This window comes from Desmodus rotundus, chromosome 12 (assembly GCF_022682495.2).
Source record: "Desmodus rotundus isolate HL8 chromosome 12, HLdesRot8A.1, whole genome shotgun sequence".
Taxonomy (NCBI): domain Eukaryota; kingdom Metazoa; phylum Chordata; class Mammalia; order Chiroptera; family Phyllostomidae; genus Desmodus; species Desmodus rotundus.
In genome coordinates this window covers 53,531,060-53,543,661 of record NC_071398.1, presented here as the reverse complement: position 1 = coordinate 53,543,661, position 12,602 = coordinate 53,531,060, and the positions used below count along the sequence as shown (strand labels likewise).

Genomic DNA, 12,602 nt, shown 5'->3' with positions numbered 1-12,602 from the left:
CCTGATCTCTGAGGATGTGAATGTCGTCCCTTTCCATGACCTCCCTGACCTTTCACCCTGTGCGTGACCTCAGGCATCCAATGTAAGCTGGATAAAAGCTTCACGTAAGTGCTGGTCATTCGCCTTCCTGGCAGGCACCCTAGCCCCCATGCCAGGCACCTTCTCCACCGCACCCCCTGCCTGTTGCACTTGCCTTCTCATGGTGGCCACACCTGCAGCGTTGGTAACCAGGGCGACAGTGTGAGCCGCTTGGCTCTGGGTTCTGTGTGTATGTGTCCAAAAAAACACCCACAGAAAACCCAAAACAAGCAGCAGCACCAAACACGCGGTGCTAGGCAGGGAAAGCAGGCTCCTCCATCGCTGGGGCCCACAGGGGGCAGTTGTCAGCCAGTGGGGCCCATCTGTTAGGCAGCACTGGGTGGAGGAGAGCCTCCTGCAACACAACTCAGAATCCTGCAGGTTTCCATCAACTCCTACAGCCCAAGAAAGCAAAAAGGAACAAGAGGAGTGGCCTACCCTGACCACCAGGTTGTAATCCTTAAATCCAGCCCACGTGAAGTACTCCTTGATCCAGGCAGGGCGCTGGAACACTGGATCTCCCACAGCAGCATTCAGGATCTCCAGGTAGGGCCCAAAGTCCCAGGAGTCCTTGTATACTTTGGCGCCCCCTGGAGGCTCTGTGATGCACTTGCTTAAAGACAGAGGCGAGAGGGCAGTAGAAGGAAGGAAGGCACAAGTTAGCATTTCAAATCCAAAGCCAACCAGCCGAGTCGCTCCACCAGTGCTCAGAGGGGGCCGAGGGTCCCCCAGAAATAGTTAAAGTAAGCAAAGGCCTCCCGGGCCCGGGAGCTACAGCAAATATACCGCTTTCATCCTAAGGGCGCTGGGGGAGACTCTGAAGTTGAAGATGGGAGGTATGGCAGCAGCCCTGCACTTTAGAAAGGTGACTTTGGCAGCAGGGGGCGTTCAAACCTTTCCTGTAACCCCACCCCGGTAAGGATGACATTCTATGCCAGGGCCCTGGGGGACCCCATATCAAGGGCCCCCGGGATACAGTAACTTCTGAAAACGACACTTGCCCTTGTCCTATGCCATGTACTCAGGTCTATTTTAGTCTGTTATTTCTTTCTTTCTTTTTTTCTTCTGATTCTCACCTGAGCATATGTTCATTGGTTTTAGAAAGAGAGGAAGGGAGGGAGAGAGAGGGAGGGAACATCTGTGAAACATTGATTGGTTGCCTCTCATACATGCCCTGATCGGGACTCAAATCCACAACATTTTGGTGTATGGGATGATGCTCCAACCAAGTGAGCCTCCTGGCCAGAGCCTATTTCATTTAAAAGGATGCTTATTGTGCTCAGGCTGGTGTGGCTCAGTGGATTGAGAGCTGGCCTGCAAACCAAAAGGTTTCTGGTTCAATTCCCAGTTAGGGCCCAGTAAGGGGTGTATGAGAGGCAACCACACATTGATGTTTCTCTCCCTCCCTTACCCTCTCTAAACATAAATAAATAAAATCTTGTGATCAATGCCCTGATTGTACGACCATCAGCCACCATCAGGGGCTGCTGTGTGAATCCATGTGAAAAACTGAGAGCTGAATAAAGGCCATGCAGAGGGGCTGGAGATGCCTGAAGGAGAATGGACCAGGCTGGATAAGGAGTTTGATGTGGGAGCTCAGCCAAAGGCGGAGGTGTGCTGGCTTGTGGTGGGGTGAGGCCAGGAGGAGGTGAACTCAGGGGCCTGTGTCCGCTCTCCGACTCCATTGAAGAGGAACTCAGTTCCATTTGGTTCAAGACAGGTGTTCACAGACTCACCCCACTCCCTGGGAAAACTACCTGTCAGGCTGCTCACGTTTCACTTACACCAGCTGCTGACTTCTGAGCTGTGCCCGGGGTCCTCACCAGGAGGACCCCCTCAACCCACCCTCGAGGCTCTGAGACGAGCAATTACTGCAGGATGAGAACTTCCAGAGAGATGCAGTCTTCCCCCTTGATTTGCAAGTGCCTACTTCATAGTTTATTTTGTTCAAATATTAGCCTTCTCACTCTGTCTCAGCCTCACTGTGCTAGTCAACAAGACCCAACATTCCCATACAGCCACCTCTCATGGGGCCACAGCGAGCGCTTTGTCCTCTCAATGGAGAGAATCCGCAAATCATTCTTATTCTCTAGGGATGTTTGAGCCAAACCTGTCTGTAGGGTCCTTGAGCATTCGGCCCAGATCGAGGGTGGCTCCCGGGCGGGGGGTCCACGTGGTCACCTCAGAGCTTTTCTTGATCAGGTTGTTGAGTTCGTTCGGGTCGTTTTTGGTGTTTGTGTCCTTAATGTACCTGTGGAATGAGACCGTTCCCCGGGAGGAGGGTTATTCTCCGAAGCGAAGTCTGATTAGGATATGGACAGACTCATTTTGTCATCTCTGCCTTCTCACTTCCCGACCCCCTCCACTTGCCCCAGGGGACAATAGAGACTAGACCTGGGCCAGTGTCCCTAACAAGGGAAGCATTATTAGGCAGATAAGGTTGTATGTACACCTAGTTTTTAAGTATAATCATATGGTTTTACATTTAAATATGGAATCAATATCTAATACAAAATCCATATTGAAAAGAAGTCATGTGTACAAAACTGACAAATAGGTGGGAATAGCATACTCTTGTACTGAATATTAATTAATTAAGTGGTATTTGGCAGGAGTTATACCAAATGCTTCCCATGAGCTGGCTGGTTTTGTCTCCACAAACTAGATCGCCATTATTGCTCTCTTTTTGTAGAAAAGGACACCAGCTTAGGGAGGCCCGGTAACTTGCCCCAGGTGACACAGCGCTGAGTCCACCCAGCTGTGACAAGCCCAGACTTCCCAGGAGGCTGTGGGGGGGGGAGGGGAAGGGGCTCCCCTCAGGTCTAGGAGTCAGGTCTGCAGTCTTCCCTTCCGCCATGTGGGGTTATATGAAAAAGTCTGCCAGCACCTTGATCTTGGACTTCCCAGAACTGAGACAAAGAAATTTCTGTTGTTTGTAAGTCCAAAAAAATAAAAATAAAAAAATAAAAAAAACCTTTCCATTGAAAACCAGGAAAACTCCAGTGACCAAAGAACACAATATCCTCAGTCACAGCCCTTCCTGCGATCCATATTCTAAGTTGCTTTTGCTCAGGGTTGGATAGCTCCCAAACCCCATTCCAAACCGCAGCCTTTCAGCAAAGCGGTAACCCCCCATTGCAATGCCTTATGGGGAGTGTGGTAGCAGTGGAGCCGAGAAAGGCAGATCCAGGGCAGGGGCCTCACGGTTTCCTCGGACTCAGGCAATGCACACGGCATTGCTGCTGGCGGGAATTCTACTCTCTGGAGTTACAGCTTGGTCACCTCGAATGGACAGATATTTGCATTCAGGTGCCCAAACACAAAACACAGGTGAGCGTTTGTATTCCTACAGCATCAAGGTGGCCTATGTTACTTACGATCCTGGAGTTCATTTTGCAGACGGGGGGTAAAGCTGTCACTGCCCCCGCGGTGTCAGTTTGTGTCCTGCCACCGGGAGCAACGCCACCACTGTCTCAGCCCCTGACTCCCTCTGGTCCCTGAATGTTCCCGAGCTGGCCCCTGCCTTCTACCTGCTCATCTCTGAACCAGGCTGCTGCGATCACTCTGCCTAAAACACAGCGGTCGCGGTCACAACCTGCTGTAACCTCTTGATGCTGCTTGGCCTCCCTGTTTCAAATCATAACAAAATTGACCCCAGATGGTGCCCTCCTAGGGGTAGCGAAGGTACTGAGGGGGGCTCTGGCTGGCCAACCACGCATGCATGGAAGTGTGGCTCACGTGCTCTTTGACCTGCAGGCAGCACGGGGAGCTCAAGTGTCCTGTGAATGAATAAGCGCCCCCCACTGCGGTTCATCTGCAAGTCCTTGCAGCTCAGCCTCCATAATGTCCCTGGAATCTGAATTCTCAACCTTTGCTGCCATTCGTCATGAATTCTGAGATCGCTGTAGTGACTCCCAGAGGGAAGGTGGAGCAAACGCCCAGCCATACCTGTCCGATGGGTGCGCTTCCACGAAATACCCAGCAAAGGGGCAGAAAACCCGGGGCTGCAGGTCCCGCACCAGCCGCGCCTTGTAGTGCAGCAGCTTCCTCCGCTCCGCTCGGATGAACTGGGCTTTCCACTCCTCTGCAAGGACAGCGCTGGGGTTAGTCTCCTCTGTGCCGCAGTCACAGGAGAGCCACCGTTCCTGGGATCCGGACTCCCCAGGAGGGAGAACGGACAGATGACTAATGCAGAAATACGGCAACCCCCCACGTCCGTTGCTCTAAGGTTTTTGAAGTCCAGCTGGTTGCTAGGAAAATGCTACCAAATCAGCCAAAGACCCCGAACCGTCTCATGGCTCAGTTCAATGGCAACTCATTGCGACCCTAGCTGAACTCATGCACGTGTGGTTGTCTCCCTGTGCATGCGCATTTTAAGGGCACACTAATTCTTGTCTTTACGAACTCTCTGCTAACGTGGGAATGCCTTTATTGTTTTGGTGGATTGAACAACAAAGCAGGTTTGTCACACCTGGGCCATGCACAGCGGTCAGGAGTGTGAGCGCTGGAGTGAGTTAGCACAGGACAGAATTACAGCTGCCCCAGGGACACGCCTACGTGTGCTTCCTCCTCTGTAAGGTGGAATCCAGACGCCTGCCTCGCAGGCTGTTCCTTGGCTCACTCATTGGATCGGGGTGTATTGAGCACCCACTGTGTGCCTGATGTTGTCCTAGGCACACCCACTGTGTGCCTGAGGGCGCTCTAGGCACGGAGGATGGAGTGGTGGGCAAGGCCTACCGCTCAGGGCGCATCCGTTCTAGTGAGGGAAAGTAGTCATGAACAAGTCCATAAATAAGGCGTTTTAAAGAGTGAGGAACAAAGAAGGAAGTGAAAGAGGTCACAGGTGGGGGGGGGCGGAGGCTGGGCGAGGTGGGTGGGTGGAAGGCCGTTATTGGACTGTGGTTGGTGAAGGCGACATTTGAGTCATAGGCACAGAAGTGATCCACCACAGGCAACGGAACAACAGCAGCACCTCAGGCAGTGGAAACAGCAGGTGCCAAGGCCCAGGGCCGGGTGGGGCACTGGTGGGGGGCTAGGGTGTGGGCTGGTGTGGGAGACGCAGTCAAAGAAGAGGAGAGGTGGGCGGGGCCTGGGGGCGGGGCACCGGGCAGAGAGCTGTTTGTGCTCCTGCTGCTGCAAAAACTTGAGAAACACAGACAGGAAAAATGAGTGACCCCTCACATAGACATGACCGCCATTAGCACGCTGGTGTCTGCACGCACTCACACACGCTCACACACATTCACAGACGCAATCGCACTTACACACTCAAGTTCACGTGCACTCGTTCACACTCACGCTTGAGTGAGATCATGCCAGCCCCCCTTCAACAGGGACGTTTCGTCTCTCCGGTCACACTGTTACCCCCTTGACAAGGGTGGACACGTCGTCCTGGACCAAGGGGGACAGACCGAGAGAAGAAAGAAGGGGGGGCGGGGGCTTCCTTGTGCTGCCGGGGCTGCTTCCGGCCACCTTGTTAAATAGAGACCATTCACGCAGCGGCCAGCATGGGCGCCCGAGAGAAGGAGCGTGCGCACCACCTCCACACTTTCCCCGCCCCAGCCCTGTCCAGGGAAGAGGGGCTCCTGCTGTGGACCCCACACTTTGTTTTAGCTTTGAGATACAGGTAACATATGACACGTGTAAGCTTAAGGTGCGCAGTGTGATGGTTTAATACACACAGGTATGGCTAAACAATTGCCGACCGTAAGGGGGTTGATACCCTGTCACCCACGCAATTGGCCTGGCGTGTGCGCCTGTGCCTGAGCAGTGAGGAACCTCAGGCGCACAATAGGGCAGTGGCAACTCCGGGCACCATGCTGGATGTTTGCGTGCCGGAGCTTACTTATAGGGTTGTGCTCTTTGCCACCATCTCCATCTCCCACTTCCTCCCCACGCTTGGAAGGGGCTTCCCTTGGCTGTGTGCCCCGAAGGAGCACTGATGTGCCTGCTCTCTGCCCCGAGCCACCTGCTTGGAGCACCGGAGCAGCACCACCCATCAGACGGTTGTGACCGTGGTTTCTGCTGCGAGTCAGGTGATCCTTTCTCCTGGCTCGCCTGCGAGGCCCCGCCCACCTTAGCTCCTCTCCCTGCTCTGCCAGCACCCTTGGAGCTGGCGACTTTAGTTTGCCCATCTGTGACTGGCACTAAGATCGTGAGCTTCTAGTGGGCAGGGGGGGGGGAAACCACGTCCTCATTATCCTTGTTCACTCTCACGGCCTTTGGCAAAGTGCCGTGACTGCACCTTGGTGTAAAGGATTACCAGTGAATTTTCCACCACTGAAAGTCATTGGAAAGCCCGACGCTCCTCCAGCAAAATCACTCATCATCAGAGCGACTTTCGTGGGCAGCCTGCCCCCGTTGGGCCTGGTGCAGTCCACAGTGTTGAGTATTTTGTGCCCTGTGGGGAAAGTAAGGGGAACACCATAGCTCTGTGAGTTCCCCAGCTGGCAAAGAATTCCCCGCACAGCCTACATCACCTGACTCATCTGACTGCCGGGGACTTGCTTATGTCCAAGGGGGAAAAAGCGAGACTTCAAAACCTAAAATCTTCACTAGTGTATTTTGAAATGTCAAGTGATGTCCCGTGAGGACGGTGAACTTGATTCCACTCCAGGGTCATAGACAGACCACTGTCCTTGGCCCACTGTCTCCACATTTGGGCCCAAAGGATACAAAGGAAAGAGGGGCTGGATCAACACAAACGCCTGGACCTTTCGCAAAGGCCACCCAAAGCTCGCATTCGGGAAGTACGGCTCTTCCCACACGAAAGGCAGACTGCATGCGTCTGTGGAGGTCTAATGCGATTATAGGTCAAGGTGAAAGCCACTTTTTCAACAAAGGCTGTTTTAAAGAAGCTGCTCCATGTGAAATCTAGGTTATCTGTGCCTTATGAGAAAAGCTCTGCACCTGTCCCCACAGGTGACTGGTAGTTGGCTCTCTGCAAAGATCATCTGAACCACAGCCGTCTTTTTAAGACAAGGGTCGAATGCGGAGCACTCTAGGGACACTCCAGAGGAAGAAGGTGAACGCAGGGCGCAACTGCCGGCGGCTGTGGTCCTCCCCCCACGGGCACTGTTCAGCCGCTAAGGGTCGGACGGTACCTTTGTACTCCACGATGATGCAGGTGTCCATCTCGGGGTGGACGCCGTCCATCAGGATCATGAACCGAAGGTCCTCGTCTACCTGCAGTTTCACAATAAACCAACAGCAGTGGGCGTCAGTCGGCCTTCAGTTCCATCCTGGAGAAAGCTGTTGCGTCTCCGGGAAAGAAATCTCCTTGAGCCAGGGCTGGATTTACTGTCCTGTACGACAGAGTCTACCAATAAGTCCATCTTTGATTTTAGCTCCGGGGCTCTGCAAGCGGAGGCCGTATGTACACGGGGCTACGCACAGACAAAACGGGCCGCTGTCTCTTTAACCAGAAGCAACGAGCTCACCTAAACTCCAGTCTGGAAAGCGGGGCTGGACAGTGTGAGAAGGACACAGATATCTGACCTGCTGCCAGGTCCCAAACGGCACCACGTTGATGTTGGTCAGCTGGACGCCGCTCTGGGGCAGATGCCAAAACACAGGCCGTTCCGTGTTTCCCACGTAAATGGGGATGTCTGGTCTCCTTGCTGCAAGCTTCTTGAGGGTCGGGTAACTAGGACCCAAAGGGTGGAAAGGGCGACAGGTGAAAAATGGGACCCTCTAGCCTCGGACACACTTGGCCATGAAGCAAGTGACCACAAAACCGGACCCTCACCAGAGTTTTTTCTCAAGTGAGGCGAGGGATTGGCTAGAAGGTTCCTTTTCAATGTGAGAAGCTACCATATACCTGGTGTGTCCGCCAGGTGGGTGGATTCCCTCCACCACATGGATGCTGCTTTGGGCAGTGGTGGTTTCAACAGAGGGGCAGAGTGAGACAAGTCACACACGAGAGGGTTCCCTGTGCCTCCAGAAGACAAGGCCCCGGCCACAGCACAAGGGGGATTTGTGGGACCCCCACCGTGGGGGCGGGTTTCTACCCTTAGACAATTGATGTGCACTTCTGTGTAGAGAATGAATCCTTCGTCCTGAGGGAGACTCAGTCCCTGCGAGGCACGGCAGAGAAAAACCACGCTGACCTGCAGCGATGGCTGCTGGATGCACCTCGACCCCCCACGCGTTCTGAAACACCTGTGTTGACTAAGTCAGCTTTCATTTAGCGAGCACTCCTTACAGAAAAGGAACGTAAGCCGCTGTGGGATGGCAAAAAGATGACAAAAACCAAGCGACTAGGTTCCTGTTAAATCATTTCAAACACAATGCTAGGCATGTTCACATGTCACTTCATCCGGTCCTCACGCACACATGCACAACCCTCTGAACTGTTTCTTTGCTTTTATAAATGAGGGAACCTCTTCAGAAATGGACAACTAACAAAGAGTAAACTGGTATTCACATTCAGGTTTCCAGATTCTAAACGTGGTGCTTCTCCTATCAATCAGAAGGGAACTCCGGTTTTAATGAATACACTCTGTGGTTTAAGAATCGGGGTTGGACACTGAGCATAGTGTCAGGTGAAATAAGTTATTTGATCAAAAGAGACATATAGACAGAGTCTGCCTATCAACACGCATTAAGGGCATTGACGTTCAAGTTCTAACATGCTGTTTAAAGCTGTCTGGGCATGTAGGATCCAGGGGCGGGGAAAGCAGGAAGTTTTCTTTGCCAAAAACACAGGACTCAAAGAGTCAAGGATTGGTTGAATGTACCTTCAGTCTCTGGATTTAGCACCTAAATCCTATTTTATTTCTTATTTACTTTTAAAAGGTTTTATTTATTTATTTTTAGAGAAAGGGGAAGGGAGGGAGGAAGAGAGGGAGAGAAACATCAATGTGTGGTTGCCTCTCATGTGCCCCCTACTGGGGACCTGGCCCGCAACCCAGGCATGTGCCCTGACTGGGAATAGAACTGGTGACCCTTTGGTTTGTAGACTGGTGCTCAATCCATTGAGCCGCACCGGTCAGGGCCATAAATCTTCTATTTTAAAGGATTTTGGGAGTTAAGATACATTACTCAAAAGCAGATGCTTATTGCTTTGTGATTTTTTAATTGCTGAGAATTCTTATAGACATCTATTAATAATGTCATCTATGAAAATACTCACTATATTTACATAACACAATCACATTTCTTTGACTAAGAACTGTTCTCGAAAGTACACTGGCCTTTCCCCTTGTTTTTGTAAATAAAAGGGGTTTTATTCAGCAAAGGAGAGTCAGACCAGACAAATGGGACATGTGACCCCCATGTTTATGAGTCAACCAGACAGGAGTTACAAAGAGCCTATCAAGGAAACAGGCAGAAAGGAGTGAAAATTAGGAGCTTCAGCGACTTTTCTGTAACAAACCATTAGCAACACTCAACACCACCCTGCTGTGATGCTGTAGGTGATAGCCGGCGTTTCGATACCTGAGAACTTTGCCCACACAGACCCCTGGAATTAAAACCAGATTGGTTTTCAGGACTGGGGTGGGCATAAAATTGGATTCAATGACATGAAAAAGTTTGTACCTTCCCTAAGCTTCAGCGTCTGCCCATAAAAGGCCTGTTCTCAGGACTTCAGGTGCCTGCGTTACATAACAGGCGCAGTGGAGCAACCGCCTGACCTGGCTGCGCTTGCTCTGTGTACCTGCTGTGTCGGTCACCAGGGCTCACACTGTCCTCACACAAGCCACGTCCCTCCCCAGGGCTCTCGCAACACAGGGTTGTGCAAGGCCACTTCCAGGAGGGTCAGTTGGACAAAGCCATCACTGAGTCCACAAGTAGCTTTTTTTCTTTCCTTTTCATAAATCCTCACCAGAGGATATATTTTTGTTGATTTCAGAGAGAGGAAGGGGGAGAGAACCATCAATCAGTTGCCTCCTGTACACTCCCTGACTGGGGATCGAACCTACAAACTTTCGGTGTATGGGACGATGCTCCAACCAACTGTGCCACCCGGCCAGGGCCATAAGCAGCTTTTTAATCGTAGCACCATAGTACCCCCATGGGTTGTGTTCACTTTGTAAGTGTGTGGCAGGTAATTTGTTGCTAAACCAGTCAATTCAGCTTTTAAGCCATTTCCCTTTAGAAAGATGACGGAGAGGCTGTCTGTGCTATAGAGATCCCCTGTGCTTTGGACCAGCCAACCGCCAACAAGGTATTAACCCTGACCACGAGCCCATCGCCAAAGTATGTCCTCAAGTGAACTGTGTCATGTAAGGCCACAGAAGTCCTTCTTTTCTGTCTTTTGTGAACGCCTGGGTTAGGATCCCCATTAGTGGTCGTGGCTGACTCAGGGTTTGGAGGTGGGGGGTGAGCGTGGCTGAGACAGACCAGGAACTGGCAGACCAGGGCCACCTGCTGCGGCCACAAAGAAGGGTTTTCACCTTTTCAGAATGGCTGAAGGGAAAATCAAAAGTGGGGGTGGGGTGGGGGTTGACGTCACCCTGGCGGAGTAGCTCAGTTGGTTGGCGTGTCTTCCTCATGCGCCAAGGTTGCAGGTTCGATCCCCAGTCAGGGCACATGCAAGAATCAACCAATGAATGCATCGATAAGTGGAACAACAAATCGATGCCTCTCCCTCCCCACTTTCCTCTCTCCCTACAAGGCGTTTTGTGGCACTGTGCACATGAACAGTGCAGTTGGTCGCTGTGACACTAGCCACACGGCCGGCAGAGCTGAAAATGTGCGCCGTGTGCTGATTCCCGCCGTGAATACGGACGGGAAGCAGGGGGCCAAGCACCTGGCTAACCCTGGACTCCTACTGAGCGGGCGGAGGCAAGCAGCCCTGGTGGGGAGGGACCCCGACGCCCCCCCTCAACCAGCCCAGCACAGCTGCTCCTCACAGGTCAGCTGAGCGAGCGCTCTCGGACTGCGGCTGCGCAGTCGCAGGCGCCCTCCCCGCGACCCCAGCTCGGAGCGAGCCTCAGATTGCAAGAGACCCCGACACCCCGCTATCCCTCTCGGAGGGTCAGGCGCCCTACCTCAGGTGGTCCGAGTGCATGTGGCTGATGTACACGAGGTCGGCCCGGCAAAGCCGCTCCAGCCAGTCGGCCGGAGGCTCGTGGAGCAGCCACCACCCGCGGGCGAAGGCGGGGCCCGTCAGCCAGGGGTCAAACACCATCCGCTTGGCTCCCAGCTTGAGGTCCATGCAGGCGTGCGTCAGGTAAGTCACCTGGGGGAGAAAGTGAGATGCCGGCGACCAAGTGGCGGCGGCCAGCCAGTCACAAGGGAGCAGGAGGCCCCGGGCTGGTGAGGGGACGAATCCTGTGGCAGGACTCGGCTCCTGCGCGTGCGTGGGACTCCGGAGCCTCCCTGACTTAGACGCCAGGTCAGAGCGGCTGCTGCTTGTTGGAGGGAGATGCTCGTGGATGGCTCTGGGTGTCAAGCCTGGGCGCTAACTGGTTCCACTCGTGCTGAGTCTGCACTGCGGGGTACCTTTGGTGGGCAGCCCCCCAAAGCACGTGTACAAGGGGAGGCGGGTAGAGGCGTCCCGATCGGCCGGGGTGGGGGGGGGGGTTGTTAAGTGCCAGCGGTTGTCGGCAGGAAGATGGTAAGTGATTGCTGATGAGACTGGCTGAGTGGGCAGTAGCCCCGCTGAACAGGCACGTGTGGCTTTCTCCTCTAAGTGACCCGGACACCCCCTTCGGGAGGCCAAGGTGCTCTCAGAATGGCTGTGAATAGGGATTTGGGGCCAGGTGTGACCACAGGTTCCGATCAGCTCCTCACCCCTGCCTGTGTCTGGCAGATCCACAGGGAAAAAAGATGAGGTTACAGGAAAGGGAGGGAGGCCAAGGGCCCAAATCTGTGTTACTCTGCCTCTTCTGGACCGGTTCCCATTGGTTTCCTCCAGGAAAGGAGTCACTGCCCATTTTCACAAGCTTCCCAAATATGGTAGAAAAATTAACTCTCGGCTGTTGGCGCCTCCCAAATTCCCCAAGAGCTTCCTCTGGAGGAAACGCCGTTCTGCATGGGGGCTGTGGCCGAGCTCACGGGCGGGGTCCAGACACATGACTACGTGTCATCGTGACTCTGAGCTGCTTCCAACAGCTGCACAGCTGGCCTCTGGGACTCTCCTTTAATGCTGTTTTGTTTTGTTTTGTACTTTTCTGGAAATATTTTCTTGCAATCCCTGCCAAGTTCTGGGGCGCTCCTAAGGACAGTGGCTCAGGAGTTCACAGCAACTTTATGGCACGCCCTTCGTAACCCCTCAGAGCTCATGCAGAGTAACGCAGGATGTAAATACATGCGTGCATGGACGTCTTAGTTTTATTCTATATGTAACATATACATGCATATATATGCATATAAATGCACATTTTAGGTGTTTTTGTTTTTAAGAAGACTGTGATTTTCATGTTTCCTCACCTGGACCTCCCCAAAAGCCAGCTCCTCAGGGGCTCTGGGCTCCGCATCCCACGGGTTGGGAGGGTTCAGCTCGAGCAGTAAGAGGCCATTGTCTTCATCCATTTCAACCACTAGAACCAAAGGGGCACAGGTCTGGGTGGACAGCA

General features: G+C 53.1%; 1 protein-coding gene across 4 annotated transcripts in view; it reads right to left on the bottom strand.

The window, feature by feature from the left end:
• LOC112313605 (cytidine monophosphate-N-acetylneuraminic acid hydroxylase) overlaps positions 1-12,602 on the bottom strand; it is a 41,757-nt gene that overhangs the window by 6,917 nt on the left and 22,238 nt on the right. For all 4 annotated transcript variants that reach the window (XM_053915577.2, XM_053915578.2, XM_053915576.2 and 1 more), the window contains 8 exons: positions 12,457-12,566; positions 11,073-11,263; positions 7,576-7,723; positions 7,182-7,263; positions 6,341-6,478; positions 4,027-4,162; positions 2,189-2,329; positions 517-691 (listed from right to left, as the gene is read on the bottom strand). In XM_053915577.2, coding sequence (XP_053771552.1) covers positions 517-691; positions 2,189-2,329; positions 4,027-4,162; positions 6,341-6,478; positions 7,182-7,263; positions 7,576-7,723; positions 11,073-11,263; positions 12,457-12,566 — 1,121 coding nt within the window. The remainder of the gene's footprint in view (positions 1-516; positions 692-2,188; positions 2,330-4,026; positions 4,163-6,340; positions 6,479-7,181; positions 7,264-7,575; positions 7,724-11,072; positions 11,264-12,456; positions 12,567-12,602) is intronic.